This window comes from Pongo abelii, chromosome 15 (assembly GCF_028885655.2).
Source record: "Pongo abelii isolate AG06213 chromosome 15, NHGRI_mPonAbe1-v2.0_pri, whole genome shotgun sequence".
Taxonomy (NCBI): domain Eukaryota; kingdom Metazoa; phylum Chordata; class Mammalia; order Primates; family Hominidae; genus Pongo; species Pongo abelii.
In genome coordinates, this window is record NC_072000.2 from 67,071,913 (window position 1) to 67,090,351 (window position 18,439).

At 38.7% G+C, this 18,439-nt stretch overlaps 1 protein-coding gene across 1 annotated transcript in view; it reads right to left on the reverse strand.

Annotated features, from left to right (window-relative positions):
• The window catches only part of KCNH5 (potassium voltage-gated channel subfamily H member 5), a 339,516-nt gene that overhangs the window by 227,812 nt on the left and 93,265 nt on the right, over positions 1–18,439 (reverse strand). Inside the window, exon 7 of the mRNA XM_024231784.3 lies at positions 16,561–16,987. Within this exon, the coding sequence (XP_024087552.1) occupies positions 16,561–16,987 (427 nt within the window). The remainder of the gene's footprint in view (positions 1–16,560; positions 16,988–18,439) is intronic.

Genomic DNA, 18,439 nt, shown 5'->3' on the forward strand with positions numbered 1-18,439 from the left:
GCAGCCTAATAGAAATGACCCCAAAATACTGGCGTTGAGGATTTCCCACAAAATAACCCAATTAGTCCACAGCCACAAATCAGCCAAAAACAGACAGCCAGGATTCCGAGACATCTGCATAAAGCCTCCACCATGAGAAGCAGAGACCAAAACCAACAAACCAAACATCATCTTGATAGAAACAGACTATGTGGGGATATGAAAACTGCACATAAACTTTCTTATACCCTCAGCAAGAGAAGAGGAGATTTTACACTCATGAAGTGAAAACACAATGCTATGAGAAGGAACACAGAGAAAAGGCAAGAGCTCTTGGAAATTAACGTAGGCAAGCAGAAATGAAAACTCAAAAGAAGGATTAGAAATTGGAATACACGAAAACTTCTAGACCATAGAGTAAAAAAGATAAAATCATAGAAAACTGTAGAAATGAGATTTTTTTAAAAAAAACTAAAAAACCAATCCAGGAGATCCAATAGCCAAATAACAAGAATTTCAAGAAAGGGAAAAAGATAAAACCAGGAGTAACTTGTGAATGAAATAACTCAAGAAAATATCCCAGAAGTGAAAAATAGGCATTTCCAAATGATTACACATACCCATTGGGATGAAAATGAATCCACAGAAAGATACCTTGTCACAGTACTTCACAATACTGGGAACCAAAAGAAGATTCTAAATGTTTCCAGAGTGGAAACAGAAAGAAAAACAGAACATTTATAAGAATCAAGGCTCAAATGGAGTCTTCTGAACAGTTCCATTAGAAGTTCAAAGACAAAAGAACAGTGCACCAAAATTTTCATAAAATTATTTCTAAGCTTTAAATCTCTACCCAGACAAGCTATCAGTTAAGTGTAAGGATAAATGAAAGACATTTTAAAACATGCATAATCTCAAAAAAAATTCTTTTATCTATACTTTCTCTAGAGGCTACTATAAGAGATGTTCATTCAAAACAGATAGAGAAAACAATGGGTCCACAAAAGAGAAAGGCAAAGGGACTCCTGGAGATCAGGGCTAATGGGAGACAACAGGCTGAGGGCTTTAAGTCAAGCCTGGGATAGTGCAAACTAAAGAAAGTCTGAAGGCTCAAAGAAAGATCCCTCCAAAGACAAAAAGTTATAACTGCCTAACGTGAGCATGATGAGATTAGAGTTACAGAATGGAAGAGAATTTGGTAATAAATTTAAAAGAAGCAACATAAGAAACTAAGAAAAAAAATTGTGACAATAATTACCCTAGGGGAAATCAAACGTTGTACAGGAAAATAATCACAGTATAACATATGTCTCAGTTGTAAATAGCATATACCTAGTCATAATAATGAAAACAGCTATTGATTATATCAAAATTATGATCTAAACATAGAGAAGATTTAGAAAATCAGAAAATGCAGATATATGCACATATATATTGTGTGTGTGTGTGTGTGTGTGTGTGTGTGTGTAGTGGTAGCTAAGGGACATAGGACAGGAAAGAGAATTATATAATTTTATTTTCATCTTCCAAAGATGGAAGTCAACAGACAATGACCAAAACTGAAAATTCTCTCCAATAATCGTGTAAAAACAAAAGGATAAATGCCACCAAAAAAATGAAAATGATTTGAAAGTCATCTCTGGGAAATGTCTAAAGGCATGAAGATCAACGAATTTCCATTTTTCGAAATAAATCTTACAGCGCCACTTGGTTCTTTAAACTACATGCATGTATTACCTCGATCTAAAAATTAAATTTAAAAAACTACAGTCAGATAATCTAAATTACCACACAGATTAAATGAAAAAGAAGGCAGGAGAACCAGAGATGTGGAAAATATTTGAGATTTCCTTCCCTTCTTCTGTGGGCCCTGTGTTCCTTCCTGTTTATCTCAGCTCTGTCTTCCCTGGTATTAGCTATTACCCAAATCCCAGTAGAATCACCCCTTTTTCTCTGGAAACTTCTCTCTAATGACTGAATAAATTAGCAGTTCGAATTACACAGCACAGAAAGGCTCTGGTCAAACATCAGAAGCCACTGAAATCTCCCTGTAAGTAAATGGACACACTTTTTTCAAATGCAAATTTTTCTTTTTTTTTTTTTTTGAGATGGAGTCTCGCTCTGTCACCCAGGCTGGAGTGCAGTGGCATGATCTCACTGCAACCTCCGCCTCCCGGGTTCAAGGAATTCTTCTGCGTCAGCCTCCCTAGTAGCTGGGACTACAGGCGCAAATTTCTTTAAAATACACTTATATAGTTTTGTTTCTTTAGCAAACACCAAAAATGATATTTGTGCTTCTCATCTAACTTGAAGCAGTCCTGACCTTGTGTTGCCCTCTATAGAAGAGACTATCCAAATTTCATAAACAAATTCTGCCCATAGTACAGACAGTTGTTTCCAAACCATTAAAATTCCCAGGTTGTTCTCTTCTGTATCCAATGAACAAAGAAAGATTGGAAGTATGGCAAGTGCATTTATGCCAGGCCTCAGCATGATCGAGGATGAGGGACACACAGGTGCAGAGTGTTTTCAGTCCCTTTAATTCCTAGCTCTTCCTAATGACCCTTTTGCTATCCTGTCACTGAAACAGTGGCAGTCACATTTCAAGAGGAGTGTGCTAACAGCTGAGAACAAAGAAAGCAGCTTAGCTTTGAGTTTCAAATTAGACTTTTTTGAAGCCCATAGCCAAAACAATAATCTTAAAAGCATAGATTTCCTTTGCAAGTGCCAGGCCCTTGAGATAGCAAATGGTTTTTTTGTCGTCTTTCTTCTTGTGTTTTGTTTTCACTTTAAAATCTTAGTTCTTTTCCCAGAAAACATGGGGGTGGGTGGCAGTGAAACATAAGAGGGCAGAATAAAAGGAAATACAGGAGGTAACAAGAGAAACCCGAAATAGGTTGAAGGGAAAATCAAAGGCAGCAAAGAAGTATATCCAGCTTCCCATCCAGAACTCTACAACATGATAGACACAGAGTGGCCAGTACAGCCATAGCACAGATGTGGCAGTCAAGCATACTATGAAAGGTGGAAAAGTGGGGGGATGAGGGAAGAGGTCCTAAACTAAGTTATTAGTTCTGTACAGAAAAATGAAATCAATCACATGTTCATTTACCTATGTTTCACTGTATAAAAATTTAAACCCAAGACTGAAGAATTTAGGTCTGGAGAACTACTATGGTTTTGAATTTACAACTTTTCAAATATGGAGATCTCTTCAAGGAGGATTTACTGAGCACCTGCTACACTCCTGTTATGCTAGGGATACAGGGTGGAACTAGAAAGACAAGCTCCCTGTCTTTGTGGCTCCATTTTAGTTGGAAAGACAAGCAATAATTAGATTAAAAAAATTAAAGAATATAATTAAAGACCACGATGAAGAAATAATGAAGTATAAAGTAACAGGGACACTTTAGACAGACTGGAGGAAAAAGGTCTCATGGCAGTAAACGAGGGAAAAGGTGGTGTGAATTAATAATCCCTGGTTATTTTTCCCACAGAGCTACGAAAAAGTAAAAAGGTTCTCTTCTTCTTCTTGGCATCATTACCTTAGCTCCTTCCCACTGCTACCTGCCAAGCGGCAGCCCATGCTCCAGACGTCTTCTCCATCCTCCTCCGAAATCTCAACAATTATCTTCTCTTCATTGAGACACTGTGCCAGTTTAAAACTCAGTCCAATCTGGTACAGAGATGAGGGACTTAACATCCTTTAGAGGACAAAATGGCAGCTTCAAGGGGCCTTCTGGAGTCAAGAACACATGCAGCAGGATTTCTAATGGTGGACCATCGAGCAAAATATCTGAGAGTCGGCTGGCTCCCACGAAGTCACTTTTTGTGGGAGAAACTGCTCAGCCTATCAGGAGAGCTGCCCTTGATCTTTCAATAATTTGTTCCCAATATCACAGTTTTCAATATTTACGACAGTGATGCAGTAACATGATCCAACAAAGCAAACAGAGAAGAAATGGCAACAGAGGTCAAGGGAGAGCCAGAAAGAGAGAAATATTAAAGAAGCCAAAGAAGTACTTCCATATGCATGAAAAAGTGTCTATGAAATCTAGCAAATGTACTCTGAGAGGCAGTATAGGAGAAGAGGCCCATTTTCAATAGCGAGTGAATGAAGAAAAGGAAGTGAAGACACCTGCTTTAGAAAGCTTTAAAAGGGAAGAATTGCTGGATAATAAGGCAAAGAGAATGCAAGGTCCAGGTCAAGTGTTTTATTCACATATGTATATTAGCTTAGGATTAAAAAGACATGAGCATGTTTATCAGCTGATGAGAAAGAGCCAGTAGAGAGAGAGAGAGATGGACAACGCAGAAGAAAGAAAGACAGGCTCAGGTGCAGTGGCTCACACCTGTAATCCCAGCACTTTGGAAGGCCGAGGCAGGCGGATCACTTGAGGTCAGGATTTCAAGACCAGCCTAGCCAACATGGTGAACCCCGTCTTTACCAAAAAATACAAAAATCAGCCGGGCATGGTGGTGCATGCCTGTAGTCCCAGCTACTTGGGAGGCTGAGACATGAGAATTGCTTCAACCTGGGAGGAGGAGGTTGCAGTGAGCTGAGCTCATGCCACTGCACTTCAGCCTTGGTGACAGAGCGAGACCCTGCCTCAAAAAAAAAAAAAAAAAAAAAAAAAAAAAAAAAAAAAAAAAAGGCCGGGCACAGTGGCTCACACCTGTCATCCTAGCACTTTGGGAGGCCAAGGCAGGCAGATCACAAGGTCAGGAGTTCAAGACCTGCCTGACCAACAGGGTGAAACCCCGTCTTTACTAAAAATACAAAAAAAATTAGCCAGGCTTGGTGGTGCATGCCTGTAATCCCAGCTACTCAGGAGGCTGAGGCAGGACAATCACTTAAACCCAGGAGGCAGAGGTTGCAGTGAGTGGAGATCGCACCATTGCACTCCAGCCTGGGCAACAGAATGAGACTCCATCTCAAAAAAAAAAAAAAAAAAAAAAGATGAAGAAGGAGGAGGAGGAGGAAGGACAAACAATTGGAAGGGAAAAATAATCAAGCTACAGCACAAATCTATGTACAAATCTGGGGCCATTTCACAGAATGCTAGAATCACATATGTTACTGCCCACTGGACACAACAAATGACCATCCATCGCTAACTTCAGAGCAGTTGCTTGCCCTGAAAACCTTAAATCCTGACTCTCTTTCTCTCAAACCCTCATGTTTTGCTGGTCTTAGCATATGTCTGGAATCTAACCAATCCTAACCACCACCATCATCATCTCTCACCTTGACCTGCCTGTCTTCTTTCATTTTTGACCCTGTACAGTCTATTTTCCACACAGCAGCTGGATTGGTATTTGTAAGATATAAGACAAATCAAGTCAGTCTGGTCTGAAACCCTCAAAAGTCTTCACATCTGGCTGAAACTAAGGGCTACTATCCTGTTCTATAAGGCCCTGAATGGTTTGCACCCTTGGCCACCCTAGCCCACCTTCCTAAGGGGAGGTCAGGAGTGTAAAGGAATGCACATCTGCAACACATTTCTTTTTCACAGAAGTAAAAGGAAGGCCATCTGCTGCAATGAAGATGAGTGGTCATAGGTTTGGGAAAGGTAGAGAACGTGTACAAGTTGCACAGGAATCGTTGCTCAGCAAAATGTTACAGGAAGAAGACTCGTAAGATTGCTAAACATTCATTTTAGGGGCAGCTGTTCACAGGGCTGTCTAGTGACTGACTCCAGCCAGTGCTCGGCAACTCCAGAACAGAAAAAGAGACAAATAGATCCAGATGGAGTTGTTAAGGCAGCAAAAGGGCACAGGATGAAGGAATTTGGAGTGTCAGTGTGTGCCTGGGGAGGAGGGTCTGCTATTCTCTAGCTAGGTCCTCATAAGGGAAAGAAGTTGGGGAAACAGACCTATGAAGGGACCCTTTGGACCCTTTCTAAGGAAACCGACAGGAAAACTCAACAGACCAGTCTAAGAAAAGTTACCGAGGTCTACTATTCCCATACCGAAGTCTCATCAGAAGAGTCAATACCAGACCTGCCTCCTTTGCTGATGCCTAACTAGGGGCATGAATTTAAATGTCTTTCCCTTATAGGACACTTTAAATGAGTAATGGTCCCAAATTAGACCTTCACAGCTTAAGATCTGGTGGGGGGGTGTTGTTAAAAATAAGCTCAACTTTAAAGGAGATAGAGTCTAAAAAGGGTAGCTACAGAGCTAGCTTCAAAGGGAATTTTTAAAGCCTCCAATATTTCCTGAGAGTCAACTTGAATATAGTTCTCACCCCACAAAGATCTCCTTACCTACACACTCAGCCTAAAGCCACCACCATGTGCCTGGTACCCAACCTCCCAGGGAGGGCTAACTCAGTTGTCACAACATATGAAAATATTAAATAAGTAGGTAAGAAGAAGTCACTTAGGAGCTGGCTTAGAAATTACTCCAAATAAAGTCCCCTCTCTGGCCATATCAAAGAAATTCTTAAATCCATGCCTAAAGGCCTTTGGTATGACATTTATTTTAATAAGTTCTAAATATATTCATCTATGAATTTGTGAGTCTTTCGGCCTGTGAAAAAACATTTTAAGTATTACGTATTAAGCAAAATTAAAATCAGATGTCAATTGATGGATATCACATATGTGAGAATCATCTACATCCCCACTGTCTGTTCTATAGCAGAATACCACTTCACCTACCAGGTGACAGTGTGTCCTGAAAAGTATTTTCTCATAGGAATTAACATTAAATTCATTGGAAAGTCACCAAAAGTAAATAAAATTCTCCTCTGACTAAAATGTCTAAGAAAGTTCAATTTCATAAAAACTTCTAAGTCAATGCTATCTTTCGTTTTATAACACAAAAGAGAAATTCTATGTATGTGTCATGCATCTAATAATCTAACAAGTATATTTTGTTGAACTTGAAATTTGATTTAGAAAAACATATTGGCTGTGAAAAACAATGCATTAGCGTAATCTACCTCCATGAAGTTAATGGCTAATAATACATTATTTTCCTTCATATAGGGGAAAAAATGGTTTGGACCCCACGAGTTCCCCATGTGGTTCTCTCCCCTCAACTAGCCAATCAAACAAGTCAGAGAAAGTCACTGATGACCTCCTAAGGCCACCCAGATCTCTCCTGACTTGCTCTCCCAGTGGTCCTGTTGTTCTCCCTTCCTTCTTAAAGCTCTCTTATCCTTTGTTAGCAACAGACTCTCCTTCCAGAGCCATGCTTCCATTCTACCTCACTGGGTTCTCTTCTCAGCCCCTCTGTGGCTCTCCTTCTTCAGAGTCTACCCTTGGCCAGCTTTATGCTGACTGCACCATACACTTCCTTGACATGATTACTTTCTATACATTGTTAATTCCCAAAGAGATCTCTCTGTGCCTCATAGCTCTGGAAACCAGAACCACATTTCTAACCACCTAATGAACATTTCCATCAGAATAACCTGCAGGAAAAAGAACAACTTTCCTCCAGTAATAACTGCACATTTTTCCTATTATAGAAAAAAGTTTCATCATACATTCAGCTGAATTTGCTAGAAATCTACAAGTGATTTTGAACTCGTCCTTCTAAAATACCCCACATATTCATTCATTCACCCATAAAAACTTTTTTTAAAGTTTCAGGAAGCTTGGCCAGGCGTGGTGGCTCATGCCTGTAATCTCAGCACTTTGGGAGGCCAAGGTGGGTGGACCACCTGAGGACAGGAGTTTGAGACCAGCCTGACCAACATGGTGAAACCCCCAACTCTACTAAAGTTACAAAATTAGCCAGACGTGGTGGTGCATGCCTGTAACCCCAGTTACTTGGGAGGCTGAGGCAGGAGAATCATTTGAACCCAGGAGGCGGAGGCTGCAGTGAGCCGAGACCACGCCATTGCACTACAGTCTGGGCAACAATAGTAAAATTCTGCCTCAAAAAAAAAAAAAAAAGTTTCAGGAAGCTTACATATAATCTATTCTGGAATATCAAAAATAACTGCAAAGTAGAGACTATTATCTCCATTTTACAAATGATGGTTTACATAACTGATATAAATTCTTATAAACTATGATGCAAAAAATTGAACCTAGATTCATTTGTCTGACTCCAAAGTCCACAGTCTTTTCACAAACCATGAAACCACAGACCACGTGCCAAATCTGATCTGCCACCTGCTTAAAGTTGTATTGGAACATAGCCACACTCATCTGTTTATGTATTGTTTATGGCTGCTTTAGCACTACAAAAGCAGAGGTGAGTAGTTTGCAACAGAGACCATATGGCTCACAAAGCCTAAGATAGTCACTATCTGCCCATTTACAGAAAAAAAAAAAAGTTTGCCAACTCTAAATCTATACCATCCTCCATATATCTACCACCTCAATTTATGTCTTCCTGGATTGCTGGAACAGTCTCCTAACTCGTTTCTCTGCCAGTAGCCTTTAACTCCTCCAATTCATTGTCCACAATAAAGAATCAAATTTTTCTTATTTATCCTACAACCTTTAGGATAAAAGACAAACTCCTTGTGAAGCTATGGAAAGCTTTTTGACATCTTGGTTCTTTCATTTCTTTCCATTCACATCTACTTTCCACTCAAGCCAAAGTGAAATGCATGGAGTTCCCCAAAAGGGCCAAGCTATTTAATGCCTATATTTTTGCATATACTATGTTCTCTACACCTGGAAAGTACCTAAGTCCTGCCTCATTTACCTACTTATTTTGTATTCTGAGCTCAGGAGTCACTTTCTCCTAGAAATCCTCCTGGGCTCCCTCAGGCTGAACTAGGCAAACATCTTTATTCATTCATTAATTCATTCAACATGTGTTCAATGGGCACAACTATCAAGTAGGAGATAACGCTTTGTGCTAAATATACAATGATGATGAACAGGACAAAGACAGATCCTGTTCTCACAAGTCCAACTTCTTTATTCCCTCTTAATTCATAGTATAAAAAGAGATGAGATGAGGATGAAGGCAGAGATGGACATGAGATGGGGATGGAGAGAGTAAGGGAGACACAGATGGATCAGTGATTTTCTTGTTTGACCCTCTTACCACATTAAAAGCTTATTGAGGGCTCAAAAGTATCTAGTGTTTCTTGAATACCAATGTATACCAGAACACCTGGCACAAGGCTGAATGAATTAAATAATTTTGAGTGATACAAGGACACAAGAGATGAAGATCCTTGTAAAAAGTTCAGGCTAGTTAGTAGGCTACCAAGAAAATGTCCTGCTGTTTTCTGGGGAAAGTCAACCTTTACAGAATTTGAGAGGCTTTGAGAAAATGTGACTAGGAATGAAAAGAAAGATGGGTATAAAAGAACTTTCCTGCAAAAGACACAAGCCCTAGTTGGAATAAGAATCAGGGAGTAAAGTGTACATCACACAGTCTTTTTCTAACTACCGGACTACACATCTGAGACTGCTAAACCATGAAAAAAGGTGCCTGTAACCCTGAACTTGGGGCTCCATAAAATGTTTTTTCTCATGCGAAACTCAGCTCATTAAAGAAGAGAAAAGAAAAAAGACAAAGTTTTCTTTACAAGCTATGGTAAAGCAGACACAAAGAATTGACCCAGTTTCCAAAATAAACATTAGGCTTAAAGCTCTCCCCATCTGGCTAAAACTAAAGTGAGAAATGAAAATCAGCATGTACACACGGCATTTTCTACCTATACCGCAACAACAAGGCCAAGAAAAATTTTAACATGTAACTTAATATTATACCTGAAATACCTGAAGTCGCATATTAAGATTTGTAGAATAATTTTTTTCTAATATTAGGAAAGGGCAACAACCCACTTTTAAGCCTGGCTGGATATCCACCTAGGTCGAGTACCTCTCCAAGTCCAAGTCCCACTGGGCATGGTGTGCAGTCTTCCTGGGCCCTGATCCTTTACCCTGAGACACAGTCTTTTAGTCTTCCTAGCTGCCTAAATTCTACATGGAAAAACACTTCTCTTTCCAAAAGCATGTTTTCTTTTCTCCATAATATTTATTCCCTGACAACTTTTCCTCTTAACCTTTACAGAACATTTTCTACAGAAAACACATCTTACTCTCCATAAAGCAATGTATGCACTATATGTAAAAAGCCCTAACATCTTTGTGACACCACTTTCTTTCCATCTCAACCTCATCTCCAATAACAAGCTCCATGCCATGGACAGGGGCATAACTGCACCAACAGAACCTTAGAAGTATAGAATGTCAGCCCTGAAAGGGACCTTAAAAGTCATTGGTTTCAACTTTGGCATTTCACAATTGAAAAAAATAAATAAAGCTCAGAGAGATGTAAAGACTCTCCAGGGTCACACAGGCCTTTGCTCTCAACTTACTCTATATTCTCCCAATTTCTGGATCTTACCATCTTCTATTTATTTCCTTTTCTGGTGGAGAGAAGTCAGGGCAATGCCCATAATCTCAGCTTGACTTTTATCTGAATTCCACAGAGGATGCTGAATAAGCTCATCAACATGAGAATATGATGTGTGGCATTGGTCTCCTCTGTATGGTGCTGATTGACCGGTGTGCAACTAAATGCTTCCCAGTTGCACTTAACTGCCTACATGAAGATTCAGATTTCTTGTCATACACATCCCACTGGCAGATGGTCTTGCTATACTTTTAGATGTGCTAAACCATTTGTCTACTGCATTACAGATCATACTACTCAATTACAGAAAGTTTTTAGACTGTTTATGTGATTACCAATTACATCCTATTTGAAAATTGCAGATAAGCATCGTTATGACAGGGCTTCCCGTCTACCAATTAAACCCCAGCAATTTTTATATTTATAATTTTTAGTTTGGTTTGTTTTGCTTTATAAGACTCAGTTTGCATTACATCACAGCAGGACAAATTCTCATTGACATATACTGCATGGGCCAGCCTGTCTCAATTTACCAAAGCAGACAATAGAAAAAGTAGAAAAATCCTTTTAGAGAAAATGAATACCCAAATTCCAATCTCATAGCCCTTTGACATACGCTGAATACATATTTAATAATGTATTTAATAGTGTACTAAAACATATATATGGAGAGAGAAAAAAATTATGGTTGAACTTATGGCAAAGAGTTATTCAAAACATATTTTTATTTTATATGTTTCTTTCTTTTAGAAAATTATAATGAAATATGCAAATGTAGAGTCCCTTATAATGTCTGGATTAAACTAAAATACAGTTTATATGATAATTTAGTAATAAAGAAGGAACTAAGTAACTGCTTTCTTGATAAATCTTTGGAAGAGGATTTATAAAAACATATTAAGACAAGAGTATAATCCTATTAGAAAAATTCCTTCATTGCACTCCTTTGTTTTATAGTCATCAAAACAAATCATCCACATACTGTGGTGCCTTCTGAATAGCAGCAAAATTAGTCAGTGTGCCTAATCCTTAGAAAATCTAATATTATTAGGGGCTCAATAATAAGATTATGTAAATAAAATGGATTAGAAAACATTTCATGAAGGCATCATTAAGTATTTACCAAGCAAATTAGCAAGGAGATTACTTACATCTTGATCTAAATACACATACACACACACACATACGTACATACATACATACTATTTTCTACAAGTGCTGCAAAAATATTCTCTCACAAAAGCCCTTTGGTAGTGAATTTTGTGAATGTCAACAGAGTAGCTGGATTCATTCATGAATGGACAGATACAGAGGAATGGGGAGGATGTGGCTACCCTGGGGAGTAATGGCTGCTACCAGAGCAGTGGAGGTCACTCAAGGCAGAGAGAGTATGAAAAAACCAAGAGAAGACAAATTTAAGGTAAAGAATGCATGATGGTAGATGTATATAGAGAAGCATCAGGCAACCCTTCCAATTCAGAAATCTGAACAGGAAGATTTCCCATGTTGGGCAAATGTAGGAACAAAGGATTTAAGTCTAAGAAATTCCTAGGTAGCAGGTAAGAAAAGCATCCTGGGACCCTGCTGACATAGGAAGGATCTGGAAGGAATCTCAGTTGAGTGGAAGGAATTAGGGGAAGGCCAATACTATTTTTTGAAGATCTCTCTGATATATGAACAAGGAAAACTTTTGAGACTGTATTCTTAGACAGAGCCCACATCCAACCTAGCATTAGGGTAGCAAGAGCCTAGGAAAGGAAAGGCCATTGAAAAGAGGGCTCATAAGGACCTAGGAATCGGGATTGTTGCCACATTCATACTTCTAAATTTTTCTGAAAGACATATAAATTTTGGATGACTTTCTTGGAAAAAAAGTCTATCATTTGCAAGTAGTGATTATTTTTCTCAACAGAATATAGGCAGTTGGTGTTTCCATCAACCTTTTGATAAAACATTTTTCTGTTTTTGAGTTATAAGGTTACAAGTGGTGCTTCTTAGACAGCCACACAGATTGACTAGAATCCTGGCACAAGTGAAAAAATGAACCTTTCTGTTTTCTACCTGCCTCTTCCCTGTCCTATGTTCCCCACCCCACACACACACACACACACACACACACACACACACACACCACTAAATCCCTGGCTATGGCTGCTAGCACATATTGGTTTCTAAGAATGCAGGTGGTTTGTTTTCATTTGTTTGTTTTCCTTGGTGTTCTTGTAGGAAAAAAATGATACTATATTTACAAAGAGCTACAATATCCAAATTTGGTTGACATTTTGTGCATGTGGGTCTAACAAGTTTTGGAACTGTGCAAAGGTACTATAACACTTCATGAATCTAGACAGCTTTTTATAATCTTCTCAGGTTTTTCAAAGGAAATATCCCATGAAATTACCAAGGACCCAAGGACTAAAAGGGAAATTTAAAGGTATCTCCCTGGAATACTCTGGCTATAGAAACTGGACTTAATCAGAAGCATAAAAGGAAAACCTAAGTCAAACGGCAAGAAGATGTCAAAAACTGGTATACAAACAGAAAACTGCTACTCAGGTATTCAAAGAATATAATAGAAACTCAGAGAAGAAAACAACCAACTTTAAAACTAGGTTTTTATCTCTAAATCAAAACACGAACTTCAGAAAACGAAGAGATGGGGAGAAATGTAAATTTAGATCTAGCAAGTATAATTGGCCATTCACGAAGGAGGGAGGGAATAGAACCAACTCCGAACCAAATACACTTTTGGAAACCCAACTGAATATACATGAAAATTTCCACTGTAGGTAGATTCAGAAGGTAGATGGTAAGAAGCAGTGAGAGAACAGTTTGTTGGAGCTTCCAGTGACTTGCTTCTTAGAACTTATATCAATAGGCCGATAAGACACAGGTTTACCAACTCAGCTAAAGGAATGACTACACCCCCAAAGGAAGACAATGCAGGTGAGCTTACCAGGCCTTTCACAAAGGAATCGGGGTCAAAGCTCTAACACCCTGCATTTTGCTGGCACGTACCTGATCATAGATCTAACTGAGATGGATTCAAGGACAGAAGATCTTCATCACGACAATCAGGGACATCTTCAATTTCATTCATTCATATGAAAAATTAAGATTGAGCACAAAACTCTTAAGAATTGTTTAGATATTGGGGATACAAGAAACGGACAGAGGCCTACCTCTCGTGGAGCTTACATTCTGAAGGAAAAGAAAAACCAAGTACACGTGGGTTCAGATCTTAGTAGGGACAATGAAGGGAAAGGTTAAAGAGTAGAGACTACAGGTTAGCATTAGGTGTTTTTTTATAGTAGGGTAGCACTGGAAGGAATTTCTGTAGAGGTGATTCCATGGAGAGCCACATGAATTCGGGTCATAGGTCAGGAGAGGAGTGTTATAAGCAGTGGGAAAGCAAGTACAAAGACTCTGAGACAGGCCTAAGACTGATGTTTTCGTGGAAAATGAGATGGTGAGCATGGACTTAGGAGGATAAGCCAAGGAAGAATGGTTGAAAGTGAAGTGAGTGAGGTAGGCAGGGCCATATCAGGAAGGCCTTGAAAGATGAGCTAGGGAATCTGGACTTTATTTCATACACATTGGAGGGATTTGAGCAGAGGAATGGTGTGATCTGATTTGCTTTTAAAGGGGCTGCTTAAGCTTTGGGGTAGAGATTGTAGGGCAAGCATAAGAAAATTAGGAAGATATAGGAGGTTACTTCAAAAGTTCAGGCCAGAGATGATGGTGACTTGGTCTTGGGTGGTAATCTATGGAAGGAGAGAGAAATAATCAAATATATTTTGAAGGTAAACCCTACAGGCCATGTTATTAATAGATGTAACATAGAAAAACAGAAATCTAGGATGATTCCCAACTTCGGGGCCTCAGAAACAAAGTAAATAATTGTGTCCTTTGACTCTACATAGATTTTATTTTCCTACAATTCTCTTATGAAAAATGTAACTGTGCTAGTACATCCATTCTGTAAAATAGTTTGGCAATTTCTTTAAAAATTGAACATACACTTATCACATGTCCCATTAATCACATTCCTGGGCACTTATCCCAGAGAACTAAGAACTAATGTCCATATTAAAAACCTATACACAAATGTTCACAGCAGCTTTGTGTTTTTTGTTTGTTTTTTTCTTTTTATATTTTCAGTTCTGGGGTACATGTGCAGGATGTGCAGGTTTGTTACATGGGTAAATGTGTGCCATGGTGGTTTGCTGCAATATTAACCCATCACCTAGGTATTAACATAGTAGCTTTATTTGTAATAGCCAAAATCTGGAAACAAATACAATGTCCTTCAATAGATGGTGAGTTAAACAGTAGCACATCCTAACCATGAACTACTACTCAGCAATAAAAAAGAACAAATTAATTACTGATACATTCAACTTAGATGGATCTCAGGGGCATTATGCTGAGCGGAGAAAGTCCATTTCAAAAGGTTACATTTTACATAATTCAATTTATATAACATACTCAAAATCACAAAATTATAAAGATGGAAAGCAGATTAGTAGTTTTCAGGGAATAGGGATAGTTGGGGGAAATGGGTAGATTACATATAAAAGAGAGCTTTGTGGTAAAGGAACAGTTCTGTATCTTGATTGCAGTTGTAATTAAAGAAACCTGCACATGTGATAAAACAATACAGAGCTATACACACACATTATATCAATTTTGTCACACATTATGTCAATTTTGATACTGAGCTATAGTTATATAAGATGTAATTATTGGAGGAAACTAGGTGAAGGTAACAAAGGCCCTCTCCATACTATTTTTGCAACTTCCAATGAATCTATAATTACTTCAAAACAAAAAGATGTTTTTTTAATATAACTATGCTCAAGTATAAGGCAAAATGTATTGTATAAATATTAAAAGTAGTATGGTGCTAAATACAGCCTCTGACAAAATGTTGTCTTCTGAATTTATAAAGTACATTTTTGCCCATACATCTTACCACTTTGTATATGTAGGTATCCGTTTAATTAATCATCAGGATCTCTCTCTGTGTATAAGGACATTTTCCTGCTGAAAGCCTCTGGAGCAAACAGCACTTGGAATTCTCACTCTCCCTCTAACTGCAAGCTCTAACCAGCAAATAGAGCCTGCCTGTTCTTGTTCCTATACCTGTACAAGGGTGCATTAGACAAACAAAAGCTGAACAACTGCCAACACTGATGCTCCAATAGCTTTCAGACATTCTAAATGATGAAAACTACCTGCTTAGACTCAAGATATTAACCTTTCATGTTCCAGCCAACGTCCCTGGAGACCCAGAACTTTTACCATCAATGTCAAAATCTAAGCCTCTGCAACATGGAATCTCAGAAAAGACAGCTTAGACACACAAACACACACACACACACATAAACCGATGACCATGATCCAAAGGCTTAAGAGGCGCTAATAATGCTAATCACTCCTTCTGTACAATCTTAAGGTTAGTTTAGGTGTGGATAAGTCATCTAAGTCAACTTGAAGGCATGAATGATGGTGAAGTCTCCCTCAAGATCCTCAAAAGCAGCTTCTTTGTATGTATTTCCTTTATGTTCTGGTCTTCTGATGCCATCTAGTCACAGTCTGAGTGCAGAGCACATGGTCTTTGTCCCTTTAGGGGGCATTCTACTTCCAAGAACTTGGTACCCAGGTATACCTGTTAAATCCTAGACACTTCTCATTGCTGAATGGGCTTATATTCAGTAATCCTTTCATTCTCTCAAACAGGCATATATTCAACCTAGAGTGGCTATAATGAAGACTAGCTTTATAAACCCTTTCTCTTAGTCTTAACTGTAAAAACCTATACAAAAGTGTATCCTAAGGTCAACTTTAATTTAGGAATTCAGTATTAACTAGAATATTTATAAACAATATATTTCACATCAGATCCTATCTTTTTTTTTTTGGAATTTAACACATTACCAACAAAATCTATGGAATGTGCCAAATGCCACCTCTCTGGATGCTGGTCCTGCTTCCTTCAAGAGAGCTCTGCTGGGTACACATATTAATATGTTTTTCACACATTAATATGTCCTGAAGAGTAAAATATATTATTTTGCATTTCTATTTTCTAAGGTAGATTAAAAAAAAATTTGCAAATAAGATGGATTAAGAACCTCTCTGTAAACAAAGTACTTCGTTTTAATCCTATCTGAGACTGTAGCCAGGAAAATTGCCAATAACAATAATTTTTAATGAAAAAATTAAAATACTTACAGCCAACCATCATCATAGCCACCGAAAACATCTTCTCCACATCTGTGGTAGGAGCTATGTTTCCAAATCCTATGGTTGTAAGGCTTGTCATGGTAAAGTAGAGAGAGGACACGTACAATGAATCCTTGCTGGGTCCTCCTTCCCATATCCCGGCACTGGTATTGTAGCGATATGGAGTCCCAATGCTCAAGGCCAGCTGGTAGAGCCAACTGTCTATTTGGATGGTGTTAGTGACTTCGTCAATGACCTCGTAGTCTCCGATGCTATACCATATGCAGGCCAGCCAGTGGGCCACCAGTCCAAACACACACACTAGGAGCACGAGGACTGCTGCTCCATATTCTAGGTAATGGTCCAGTTTCCTAGCCACACGGCCCAGTCGTAAGAGACGCACCACTTTTAAAGAACTGAAGAGACTGCTGATTCCCTGGATTAAAAAAAAAAAAAGACACCACATTTTCAGGAAAAAAAAAAAAGCTGGGGAAACAATACAATGGCTCACCTTCATAAATTTAACCATCCATTTATATATTAAGAACATATGTATACTATAGGTCTGATTTTAAGAAAACAAAAAAGTCAAAATGATAAACTTTAAAAAAATAGATATCTTCCTACCCAGAAATTCATATTTGCGAATTATTAGATAAAACAGGTTTCATTAGCTAAGAAATTCCAAATTTATTTTCATAAGTAGAATATAAATGGTACAGAGAGAAACCAAAGATGAAAATTGCTCAAATGCGTTATATACAGAGTATACAAATAGCGGTGTTGAATTCAGACCTTTAATTTCCTTTTCCTATAAAACTTTCCCTGTACTCTAAAAGGTTTCTTTTCATTTCTTATTTTATGATAGCTACAAATAGCAGAACTCTGAAAAAGGAAGCACAGTCTTACAGGCAATCACACAGGAAATGCTTTGGTGTATATGGGGAAAATGAACAAATACCACTGTTGGCCCCACTACCTCCTGCCACAATCATGAGAATCACTACATTTCTAGAGCTCTGAAAACGTGAACAGAGCTGAACCTGAAATGGGTGTGTGGCCTACTAAATCCTATCCATCCTCTAGCAAAAGTCATCAAAAATAACACCAAAAAAAGAACAGCAGCCGGAAAATTCATATTTTGTTGAGAAGCTTAAAATAACAAATAAGGGATTATCCAAATCAAAGCACAGCATAGGCTTTCTTAAATCAATGAAAGTCCCATAGTTACTTTTTTGGAAGCATGTAATGGGCCACCTGCAGAGGTAGGATAAGTTCATTCCTGATGCAGTTCACAAAATAGGCAGGGAGGGAAAATGGAGCAGCGATCCAGGAAGGCTCTCATGCAGTCATTACCTGCAAATCCATTCGTATCCATGACTTCCTTACTGCTAACCCTGTCTCCCAGAGTGTAGACAAGGAATCTAATATAACTTATTCTGACATTAATTCTGACCAGCAAGGAGGAATTTGTTGTTGCAGGAGAATGGATGTATATTAATAAGACTCTAATTATGCATGGTAAAGTTCCTGATAGTTAAGAAGGAAACAGTTGGCAGGGCGCAGTGGCTCACGCCTGTAATCCCAGAACTTTGGGAGGCCGAGGCAGGTGGATCATCTGAGGTCAGGAGTTCAAGACCAGCCTGGCCAACATGGCAAAACCCTGTCTCTACTAAAAAAAAACTCAAAAATTAGCCGGGCATGGTGGTGGGTGCCTGTAATCCCAGCTACTCAGAGGCTGAGGCAGGGGGAATTGCTTGAACCTGGGAGACGGAGGGTGCAGTGAGCCGAGATCATGCCACTGCACCCCAGCCTGGGTAACAGAGCGAGACTCCATCTCAAAAAAAAAAAAAAAAAAGGAAACAGTTAAGAATGCATCTGGTTTGTT